We start from the raw sequence: 12,506 nt of genomic DNA, 5'->3' as shown, positions 1-12,506 counted from the left end.
ATTCAAACTGCAGGAAAAAAAGGAAATTTAAAAGCTATTTAACATTTTTCAAAGCTAGAACAGTGTTAATTATGGTTCCAAAAATATAGTGTCTTTTTTCTACGGAAAGATATAAGTATGAACATGCTCTGTGCCAGTAGTTTTGCCATTATGTGATGAATTTCATGGCTGTGGAAAAGCATGAGAAAGAGACAGTGCTATAATAATAGAAAAGAAGTTAAAGGATAATACTAATCTCAGTGTTAAGATAATTTATAAATATCACTTTAAATTTTAGATTCATGGTCCAATAAGCAAACAATATTGCTCCAATAACCAACAATGATGCATTATTATTTTATTACTTATACATCTAAAAAAAGTACATGATCGTCTACCCCAATACAATGTAAATTCCTTGAGGAGAGGATCTGATTTTGTTTTTTGTCTTTGCAAATCAGGACTTAGAAAAGTACCTGGGACATAGCAGGCACTTAAAAAATGGTTGATGATTGACTGAAACATTTGAATTGCAATATGAATTTGCAGGTAAATGGGAAGATGATTCAGAGATGCTCTTTAGAGAAAGCAACAAAGGAGTTGGTGGTTAGTTTTATAATGTGTCCTAAAGCAAAAAGAATCTTTAAAGGGAATTACAACCCTACTAGGTTGATAACTTGTGATCTTATAAAAACAAAACAAAACACATCTCAACAATGCTGAAAGTTAGCAGCAACAACAGTTTATTTGCAAAATTTTATGAAGGAAGATGATGGAAACATAATTTCCTCATAAAATAGTAAAGAGCTCTTAAGGGTTAAACTCATCTAACTCAAGCTTGGTGTGAAACCAACAAAGTCAAATCACCATAAGCACAAATTTAGATGAAATGGGAATGAATATAATAAAGAGGCCAAAAAAAAATTGGAATCTCTCTATTAACATTTTTATGATAATCTATTATTACCAATAACAGCAAATCTACCACATTAGTACTCTAATATCTTAGCGCAAGAGAGAGCACATGAAGAGGAAAGGGCACTTAAAAAAATGAATTTGGGTGAAGAAACTTGATCATATAAATTAATTACTGAAGGAATCTATGCTGGAAGTTATATAATTTTGAAAGAATAAAGGATTAATTTTCAGGCTATATAAAAGAGCAGACAAAAGAAGGCAGAGTCAAGAAGACAGTAAAAATAAGGACTTGGGCCGAGCTATCTCCCAAACCCTTCAAAATATCTTTAAATAATAATTCTAAGTAAATTTTAGAGCAAAAAAATTCCCAAAAAGAAATAATTTTCCAGCCAGAGACAACTTAGAAGGCCAGTAGTGGTGCAGTACAATCTAACAGACTGTGCCACCACAGATATGATCCCTCAGAGACACTGTTGGTTTTAAGACCTCTCAGCCCTCCGACACCAAAGATGACCTGGAAGATCAGCAAGAAAGGTTCGCTGCATTGGGGTGTGAGAGGAATCCCAGCAAACCAGGAAGCTTGGGAGCCACGGAATCAGTAGAGGCAGCAGCAATAGAAGCAGCAGCAGCTTCCAGAAGTGCAGATGGTGAACAGCTGGTAAGATTACAAGGGTCTCTTTATTAACAATGAGGCAGGACTCTGTTGCTTTACCTATACCCAGATCTGGGACATAAGCCTGGCTCACACAGTCCCAGGGTGAGGAGGAGCACTAGCACACTAGAACTTACAGCCACAATGAAGTTGGGACCTCCTCACAGTTTTAGGGCAGAAAAAGAGTGCTTGTGGTCAGGTTCCTAGAAGGATCTCTGAAAACACCTGCACAAAACCCATGAAGCTTAGGACACTGCAACTCCACCTTGGAAATACAACCCTATTTTAAAAGAGTAAAATTCAAATTATAGCCTGTGAAAATGAACAAACAATAGAAAAAGATTCTAACCAAAAAAAGTTACTATGGTGACAAGAAAAATCAAAGTCCACACTCAGAAGAAGATAAAGTCAAAGCTCTTGCCTCCAAGAAAAATAAAATTTGGTCTTAGGTCATGAAAGAGCTCAAAAGAGATTTTGAAAATCAAATATGAGAGATAGAGGAAAAATTAGAGAAATCAAGTAATGAAAAGGAAGCACAAAAAGACAATGAGGAGAAGAATGGCTTAAAAAGCAAAACTGGCCAAATGGAAAAGGAGGTACAAAAGCTCATTGAGAAAAAAAAATTCCTAAAAAATAGAATTGAGCAAATGGAATCTAACTACTTTATGAGAAATTAAGAAACAATAAAACAAAACCAAAAGAATGAAAAAATAGAAAACAACATAAAATATCTCATTGGAAAAACAGCTAACCTGGACAACAGACCTAGGAAAGAGAATTTTAAAATTACTGGACTACTTGCAAACCACAATCAAAAAAAAAAAAGAGGCTAGACATCTTTTAGAAAATTCTCATGGAAAATTGTCCTGATATTCTAGAACAAGAGGGTAAAACAGAAATTGAAAAAAATCTACCAATTACTTCCTGAAAGAAATCCCAAAATGAAAACTTTCAGCAATATAATAGCCAAATTTCAAAGCTCCCAGGTCAAGAAGAAAACATTGCGAATATCCAGAAAGAGACAATTTAAGTATGGTAGACAGTTAAGTAACACTAGTTTGGTAGCTTCAATATTAATGGATTAAAAGGGTTGCAATGTGATATTCCAGAGAGTAAAGAAGCTAGGATTACAATTAAGAATCACTTACCCAACTTATCCTTCAGAGTAAGAGGTGGACATTTAACGAAACAGCAGACTTTACAGAATTCTTGATGAAAAGAATAGAGCTGTACAGAAAATCTGACCTTCAATTACAAGACTCAGGAGAAGCATCCGGAGGTAATTAGGAGAAGGAAATTATAAAAGACTTACTAAGGTTAATCTATTTACATTCCTACATGGGAGGATAAGAACTTTCTCATTACTGGGATAGTTAGAAGAAATAATAGACAGAGGGCACAGATGTGAGTTGAATATGAGGGGATAATATCTAACAAAAAAATAAAACTGAGGGGTGAAAGAAGATAGGGTGAGGTCCAATGATGTAAATTATCTCCCATAATGGAGGCATGAGGGACCTTTTACACTGGTGAAGAAAAGGGGGAAAAGAGCAGAAATAAGTGAACCTCAACTCTCATCAGAACTAGCTCAAAAAGGAAATAGCATGCATGCTCAATAAGGTTTAGTGTAGAGAGCCAGAACTCTGAAGAAGTATACTTGAAACAAGGTGTTAACTCAGTAGAATTGATGAGATGATTTTTCTCTAGTTCACATATATACTTAGTACTTAGCATGGTGATGTACTGGTTCTCTAAGTTCACACATAATCAGTATGCTGTAATGATGTAATTACAATAAGGTATATAGGGCCAAGAAGGACTATAAGATAGACATTCTATCTTTGACCAACCTCATGGTGGCTTTCATGCCTCCTGCACTATAGGGGAGACTGGTTGAGACTTCAGACTGCTAGAAGAGATTGGACCAAGGCCCGTCTGAAGGACCTCCAGAAAGCTAGCCCGGACATTACAGTTTAGAAATCTATCTTGCCCTTCATGAAGTTAGGAGCAGGGGGATATAGAGAGGGAGAATGATAGGAAAGAAGGCATACTGGGAGGGATAATCAGTAGCAAAAAGCTTTTGAGGAGAGACAGGGTGAAAGGAAAGGAAACAGAATAAAAGGGGGATACAGTTAACAACAGTAACTGTGAAGAGAATTTTGAAGCAAGTACCTCTGATGAAGCCCTCATTTCTCAAACATATAGGAATGGAGTCAAATTTGTAAATAAGAGTCATCCCTCAAGTGATAAATTTGGACACATAGACAAAATAAAAAAAAAACAACAACAACTCACTATTGATTGTAGAATTGCAAATTAAAACAATTCTGAGATATTACCTCATACCTATTACATTGACTAATGAGTCAGAAAAGGAAAATGACAAATATTTGAGGGAATATGGGAAAAATGAGACATTAATGCATTGTTGGTAGAACTGTGAAGGATTCAATCAATTTGCAGAGCAATCTGGAACTATGCCCAAAAGGCCAGAAAAAAAACGCATACTCTTCCACTACTAAGCATGTATCCCAAAAGAAAATTTTAGAATAGGAAAAAAAAAAGCCTACACCTACAAAAATATTTAATATGAATTTTATTGAAATATTTTCTATAACTTCACATGTGTCTTCTCAATGAGAGGGTGAGGAGGAAAGAGGGAGCGAATCTAGAACTCAAAGTTTTAAAAACAAATAAACATTGATTTACATATAATTGGGGGAAAATAAAACATTAAATGAAATAAAAATGAGCAAAAGATATCAAATGATCAAAAGAAATTGTTATTGGTATTTTTACATTTTTAGAAAATGTTGCTCAGGCATTAGTATATAATAAAAGCTCACATATCATCTGCAATGACAGAGATAATCTGAATTGATGATATGATCATCATTAAGTGAGGCATAAAACAGAGAAATGTATCCTCTCCAATGGAATTAAAATTATATGATCTGTGCAAAATTAAAAAAAAATTAAGTCTCTAGAAATTATGATATCTTTCAAATGATCCCTTTTGCCCCATAAGATTTAATATTGAATAAATTAAGCCTTGTTGAAAACTCCAAGGTCCTCTCATGGACATTCACTATCACACAAAACAAACTGGTTTGACAAAACATATGGAAAAAATCAAATGGATGAAGAATATGCTGACTATTATTTGGGTAGGTAGGTCATTGAGAATCTAAGTTATGGAGAAGTCCTCTTGATAAATAATGAAATTGGTTCAGAATGGTATAGGAAGGAAATATTGGTCTTGAATCTAGATTGTAGTATTTGGGAAATGCGTAGCCTACACTACAACTATGGAATATCACAATGAATAGATTTATGCAATCGAATATTTACCAATGATGATTTTAGTGTATAATGTTGCAATAAAATATTATTTACTAAGCACAAGATTGGAAAAGGAGGTGGACTACTTATGTAGACAGGATAATGGTTAACACATACATATTCTGAGGAATTACAGATGACTAAGTATTCTTCAAATGTTAAATTGTTTGAGGAAGGAGTCCTCTAATGAACTGAATTGGAAGAAAGGAAAAGTGATGGAGCACCACTAGAATAAGTAGTTACATCTCTGAGGTCATGAATGCACCTATGTATTTTGGTTGTAACACTGTTAGTTTAATTTCCCAAGACGTCACCTTTTTACTATTATATACTAATTCTTTTGTATATTGGGAGATCAGCAAATACTCAATGACCTTTTCAAAAGTTTTGGAAATTTGTTTCTCTATTCTTTGATTAAGGAAAAAGGAAGCCAAGTATTATATATTTTTTAAACAAACCTTTGATGAGGGATACTTGTTAAAGATTCTGAAGATGGCTAACTCAGCAGCTACAGTCTTTCCTGAGCCAGTGGGTGCTCCAAGTAGTACATTACAGTCGGTGTGATACAGCGTGTGAAATATTTGTGTCTGTACAGGATTGAAGTGGGTGAAGTTGTATAAGGATTCATATTTCCGGCATCCCAAAGCTGTGACAGGTAATGGCTGAAGATCCAGTAATTCTGAAATAAGATAAGCAGTCATCAAACTAGGGTAAAAAAATAACAAAAAAAAGAAATTATTTCACTATAAATCAGTTACAAACTACTAGAGAGAAGAAAAGAGTTGAAATTTTTGAAGAGTACTCTTTCTATAGAGACTCAAAAGGCTTGTCATATTCCAAATGAATATAAGGTAGAACAATATTCAGAGCTGTCTTCTGAACTATCATGATTACATTCTTTAAAACACAGTTCAAGGTTTTTCCCACTGCGGGTGATTATTTCTAAATATTCTTAGGTCAAACTTTTGGTATTAAGTCACTGTGCGCCTAGTTAGGTTAGTTCTTGGGCAGAAACTTGTACCATAGTCAAAGCTTTTTTAGCTTGACAAAAAGTTCCAGTTTTGTGTATTTTTTTAAACCAGAGCCTGGACAATTTTGTTAATCCTATGATATAAATAACTCTCTACTAATCAACAGACCTAATGTACCAATATATCTATTTTCCATAATGCCAAAAACTGCATTTCCTTATTAACAAAAAAAACAAAAAAAACAAAAAAACAATGTTATTAGATATCCATTCTTCTATCTTGGATTACATTATTTTTAGAATATTTCTCTATTACATTTTAGAAACTAAGATATTATCCCATTATGCATAATGACATTGGTATGTGTTCAATCTGCCAATTTCCTATTAGTACTCATTCTGAAAAATACTAAAATTTGGGAGAAGCTGAATAGGTCTATTTATGGAAATCTGAAGTTTGCTACAGGGGCAGTTCAGAAGATTGAAACAAAGCAAAATCACTAGGGACTTGCAAGTAAAATACTTAATTATCTAGGCAGAGACATTAAAAAAAATAATTTTCATTTCCACTTTAGTATGATATTGGGAGATATAGAGCAGTAAAACAAAATGGTGAATTTAAAGAATGATACTGAATTTATTCTTCACTTTGGAGTTTCACAACATAAAGGACGCTCACTAGTTTAAAATGAACTCCTCAAATAAAAATAATATAGGAATATCTAAAATATAATTGCCCTTATTACCATGGATAATGAGAAATTGAAAGTACATTTTAAATCAGATGTCTTTTGTTATGTAATGCTAAGAATTTCTTTAAAGTTTTATGTTGAGAGAAGATTCTGGGAAGATGGTCAAAAGGGTCAAAAAACTTTTGGTTCTTCAAATTTCCTCCACAGAAAAAGACAAAACATTGCTTTAGAGTGAATGTAGAGCAGCAGAAATAAACAAAAATCATGGTGTTCTTTTTTGTACTCCACAGACAACCTAAGAAGAGCCCATGAAAGACTTGATCTCTCAGGGGCAGAGGTTCCGAGTACAAACATCTCCGGGCCAATTCTGCAGAATCAACAAACGACAAACTCTGGGGGAACAACTAATGTTTGGCCCTAGAAATTTCATCCCATGAACAGTGTGAGGGGTCTGACTGCTGAAAAAGAAGATTGAAGGACCTTCCACTATGAAAAGATGCCAACCACAGCTATGTTGACACCTGTAGGAGAGTATAGTCCCTGGACTCAGTTCCAGGGAAGAGGGGACAGCTGTAGTTTACAGCTATTGGAGGACTGTAGGAAGTAAGATCATTTTGTGTGGCAACATGACTTGGAGCTCTAGCCAACACTTAGGAATAGAGAGAAGAGTCCAAGGTTGAGCCTCCTGATAGACTTTTAAAAATAACAATAAGAAGGACCTGGCACTTGGAAAATAATTACTAATACCTTGAGACTAGAACTAGATCACACTAATAGCTGCTAAAAATAAAATAAAACAATAAAATAAAAATGAGAAAGCAAAGGAGAAAGACCAACCACAAATAGCTACCATGGGGATAGAGAAGATCAGGGTTCTTATTCAGAGGAAGATAATAGAACTAAAAAAGCTGCTCCTTTTTCAGTGAGAAACATCAAATGACTAAGCACAGAAAGATTCCTTAAAAGAATTTTAGGAGGATTTTAAAAATCAAATGAGAGAGATTGAGGGAAAATTAGAAAAAAATAGGAGCAATCCAAGAAAATTATGAAAATACAGTCAACCAACTTGAAATAGAACCAAATCTTAAGAAATAATTCCTTGAAAATTAGAATGGGACAACAGGGAGCAAATGATATTGTAAGGCATGAAAAAAAAAATAAAAAGAATAAAAAATCAGAGCAGAATGAGGAATACATCATCAGAAAAACAATTGATTTAGAGAATGGGTTAAAGAGAAATAATAGAAGAATAATAGGACTAAAAAAAAAAGAATAGTGGGACTGTCTGAAAATAATGATTAAAAAAGAGAATCTTGATTCAATATTATAAGACATTATCAAGGAATTATCAGTTTATATTAAAGTTCTAGAACAAGAAGTCAAAGCAGAAATAGAAAAATAAATAAATAAATAAATAAATAGAATCCACCAATCACCATCTGAAAGAGATCCAGGAGGACAACTTATAGAAATGTCATGGGCAAGTTTCAAAGCTCCCAGGTTAAGGAGAAAATACTGGAAGCAATAAGGAAAAAGCGATTTAAATATTATGGAGCTATAGTAAGGATTACACAAGACCTAGCGGATACTATGTTGAAAGACTATAGTCTTGGAATACTACATTTCATAGAGCAAAAGAGTTGGGATTAAAACCAAGGATAACTTACTTAGCAAAGTTAAGAATAATCCTAAATTTTTTAAAAAATGGCCTTTAATAGAAAGACTTTCAGATATTTGTGACAAAAACAGGAGAGCTTAAGGGCAAATTTGACATATAACATCCAGGAGAAATTATAAAGTAAACATTAAGGTCCAATTATAAGGAACTCAATAAGGTCAAATTGTTTACTTCTTATATATTAAAATATTATCAGTTCCTTTGTAATTATCATTTTTATTTGGATAGTTTGAAAGAAAACCTTTGGTTGAGCTAAGTATGGTGGGTGATTCTAAAACAATATAAAACTGTAGGGAAAGATAAAAAGGAGTAATTATCTCAAACAAATGAGGCAAAAAAAAAAAAAAAAAAAAAAAAAAAAGGAAAAACAGATAAAAAAGAAACTAGTGAGGGGAAAGTGCTGAAATCTTACTCTCATTGGAAATGGACTAAATAAGGAACAACATATCTAGAAGGATTTAAGTCTTCTAATTTTGAAAAGAAATAAGAAGGCAAGGAAAAGGTTAATTTCTTGGAGAGAGAGGGAGATTACAGGATTGGGGAAGATGATATAGGAGGGATTATTTTTTGGGGGAAAAAGGTAGAAGTAAAGTAGAGGAGTCAGGAAGGATAAGAATACAGGGAGGGGTAGAAGCAAAGAAAGGAGTGGAGAGGGACAAGAATAGGGTGAAAAGGATAGTGAAGAAAATAGGAAAGTAACAAGTAATTAGAGCTTAGAATGTGAATTGGATGAATTTACCCAAAAAATGAAAACAAATAGTAAATTAAAAATTTGAACTTAATATTTTCAGAAAATGCTATTAAAATGATACACACAAACATAAAAAATCGAGAACAGAATTTATGTTAAAAATTCAGATATAGTAATCATAATCTCAGATAAAACAAAAGCTTTATCTTAGATTTCACGAAAAAAGAAAAACAGATAAATTACACTATATGTTTGCCATGTTAATAATGTTTTAAACTATTTAAAACAACTAGATAGTAAAAAGTTAGAAGAATGGATATAGAAAAATATGGAAAGATTTGAAATTAGGAATGAAGATGCAACATAGCTTCAGAGAAACAGAGGACAGATGGAAATAAGCATAATATGGCATTACATAAATATGAAAGAATGTATATGAATATGATTATAACTATGTATAATATATGAATGTATGTGTATATGTATACATATGTGCATATGCAGTGTATGTGTGTATATCCATATAATTGTTTCCTTGATGGAGGGTGAGCAGTGGAGAAAGGGCCAAAAAGAAAAAGGTAAAAGTGCACAGCAGAAAACAAAACAAAGCCTACAAGGAAGCAAAGAATAGATGAACAGCTCTGAAAATATGTAGTATTTATTATATAGGCTTTCTTGAAATGCGAATTTATTTCTTTTATATTTTTAATCCTCTCATGTTCTGCAGTGGACAGGGATTTTTTTTCTTTTCTTATTATGTATTTAAGTTTAAAATAAAAATAATGCACATAAAAAAATTTTATGTAATAAAATTTAATAATTTTTTAGACTCTAACATAATCAGATATTTTTGTCCAAGTCGATGTTAGCTGCAGTTCGTGATTCTGAGGCTAGTAGCTTTCTTTAATTTGGGAGTTTTGTGCAGCAGCAGAGCTAAACCTGATTGACTGGATGTCTGAACTAAGTTTGACACACCAGGCTGCCTCAGATGAGGTGAAACTGATCCTGCAGAAAAAATGAAGGTCAAAACTCCTGTGTTTTTCAGAATTATGATAAGGCTTGTGATTGGCCATTATACATCCAGACTTGATGAGATAGGGAAACCTAATCTAAAAAACAAAACAAAACAAAAAAAAACAAAAAAAAACCAAATCCAACAACAAAAAACAGTAAAGAAACAAATAAACAAAAAAATTAAGAGACTTTTATTAACATTTTGTATATTTCTATCATAGACTTAAACCTATACCACCAAGTTAAAATAGCCTAACTTTAGAAAAGATGATTTGCCAGATCTATGCCAGTAGAATATATACAAGTGCAAATAAAATGGCAGCTATAAAAAAAAAATTATATTAAATATTTGAGTAAATATTCCAATAAAGTAGTGATATTTGTTTCTTTTAACTAGAAATCTATAGTCAAGTTTCTGGGTAAATAGGTAAATATGGGCTTTACTAGGAAACACGAGTAGGTTTTTAAAATTATTGTTGTTTTTTATGTATGTATGTATGTATGTATTTACTTATTAATTTATTTGTTTGTTTAACTGTTTGTTTATTTGGAAGGAAAGAGGAGCCAGAAAGGGACAGACTTAACCAATACCCTGGCAACTGATAGGGTTGCTAAAACTGGGGAAGGCAAGAAATGTATACAGTTATTGTACTTGAATGTCTATTTTAAATTTAAAAAAAATTTTAAAGTTTCCATTGTATGTATCTCCCCTGCTCCATTTCCCCCATCTCATTTTAATGCAGATGCACAAAGGAAATTTGTAAAGTAAAAGATGCCAACTAAAAATTTTAGAAGGAAAATATCTGACATTAGTTATAGCCTATGCAAGGATATTTCAGAAAGTTCAAGTGAAGGATCTTAGAGGTTACTGAGTTCAACTCCTTCATTTTACAGATGAGAAAACTGATGTTCAGAAAGGTTATGAGATTTGCCTAGAGATACCCAGTTATTAAGTGTCTCATGGGGAAAAAGTCCAAAATGCCCCAAACAAACTCGAATTGGAAAGATGAGCAGATGCTGAGAAATAATAACAAAAGAATTTTATATTGCACACATTCTGAATTAATATTCATGCAAAATATTTATTTAGCTTTTAAAGATTCTCTGTAAAGAGAATACAGGCAAATAAGAAAAGGATACTAACATCTAAAGGAATAGTTCACATTAACTAATGATCATAAAAGTAGGTATCATCTCATTCACCTCTATCAGGGCCAGTTAACAACAAATGGTGTATTTCATAATATTCACTGCCAGGGGTAAAAAGGCTTGCCACAATGGGGAATGCTCTTTCTCTTTACTCTCTCCCCTTATTATAGCCTCCCAGAGCTGTAATCTTTGTTTAACTTTGTTTAACTAACTGATCAGTTGGTCTGAATAAGACTGAAGTTGTCAATTGTATTTGGACCCAAGACTTTTCATTTCTATCTCTGATCACTCTTAGGATTTCTAGGTCTTCCCATTTGCCCTGCAACTTTAGTTTCTTTTATTGGAGTGTAACAGAGTTTCCTTTAGACCATTTAGTTTTTTCTCTCTCATGCTCAGTACACTGATTGGCAGACAGCACTCAATAAAACACTAATTCATTCCATTCATTCAATATATTTCATGAAATCATGGACTCTTCAGGGTTGGACAAGATTTCATATTTACAAAAATGAATGATTTTTATATATCAAAAATAAAAGAAAATTGTGACCACCAATTCAAGTAATTATCTTTAAATTTTATAAATTACAAACAAACACAAGTTTTTAGACAAGAAGGGGATATGGGAAAAATATTTTAAAAATATGATTACATACTGTTTTTAATTTGTATACAATAATATCAACCAGAATTAATTGATGCAATAGTTTAGAGAAAGTAATAATTCAAATTCCTGACAACATGTTACCTGTATGAGGAGGATGTCTCTCTGGTAGAATCAAATGTTGAAAGTTGATTATACATACAGCCTCTGCTCCTAGCCATCTGTCAGAAACTGCTCGAATGTAGTATTGAGAAGGCAAAGGTTCAAAAATAGGAATTGTAAATACCAATAACTGAGATTCTTTTGCAATGACCTAATATAAGAGAAAGTCAATTATGAGTTTGGATCTTCCAATTACATTACAAGTAGCAGGTTGCTCTCTAAAAATACACTTAGTAAAAATATATGCTATAGTATGTCTCTAAGCAAGATGTACTAGGGCAAACTAAATAGTATATGGAAATTGAAAGTTGCTGAAACCTGCAGAAAGTTCTTTCCTGAGAATACTTAATAGCATAAAGTTTAATCTAATGATGTACATAAAGACCATCAAAAGAAAAATAACTTTTTTTACTTGGCACTTGAAACATATAATTTCTGTGCCCTCTTCATGCTCTAAAATTATGAATATTTTCACTTGATAAATCACAATAAAACTATAATTACAGTAAAATTATATATGCCTCATTCTTACTTTCTGAACTGATCAGAATAAGCATCACAACAAAAATGTATGTATTATTCAACTGTGATCTTTTTAACTGGATAAATTCCAACTTATAATAAAAGTGAAGAGAAAAGGTGTAAACACAGAAAA

At 32.5% G+C, this 12,506-nt stretch overlaps 1 protein-coding gene across 3 annotated transcripts in view; it reads right to left on the bottom strand.

The window, feature by feature from the left end:
• Positions 1-12,506, bottom strand: part of ASCC3 (activating signal cointegrator 1 complex subunit 3) — a 325,569-nt gene that overhangs the window by 128,872 nt on the left and 184,191 nt on the right. For all 3 annotated transcript variants that reach the window (XM_074310218.1, XM_074310220.1, XM_074310219.1), the window contains exons 24-25: positions 11,834-12,002; positions 5,350-5,570 (exon numbers count right to left, since the gene is read on the bottom strand). In XM_074310218.1, the coding sequence (XP_074166319.1) occupies positions 5,350-5,570; positions 11,834-12,002 (390 nt within the window). The remainder of the gene's footprint in view (positions 1-5,349; positions 5,571-11,833; positions 12,003-12,506) is intronic.

The sequence above is a fragment of the Sminthopsis crassicaudata genome, chromosome 4 (genome assembly GCF_048593235.1).
Source record: "Sminthopsis crassicaudata isolate SCR6 chromosome 4, ASM4859323v1, whole genome shotgun sequence".
Lineage (NCBI taxonomy): Eukaryota > Metazoa > Chordata > Mammalia > Dasyuromorphia > Dasyuridae > Sminthopsis > Sminthopsis crassicaudata.
Note: the sequence above shows the minus strand (reverse complement) of the source record. Positions and strands in the feature narration are given on the sequence as shown.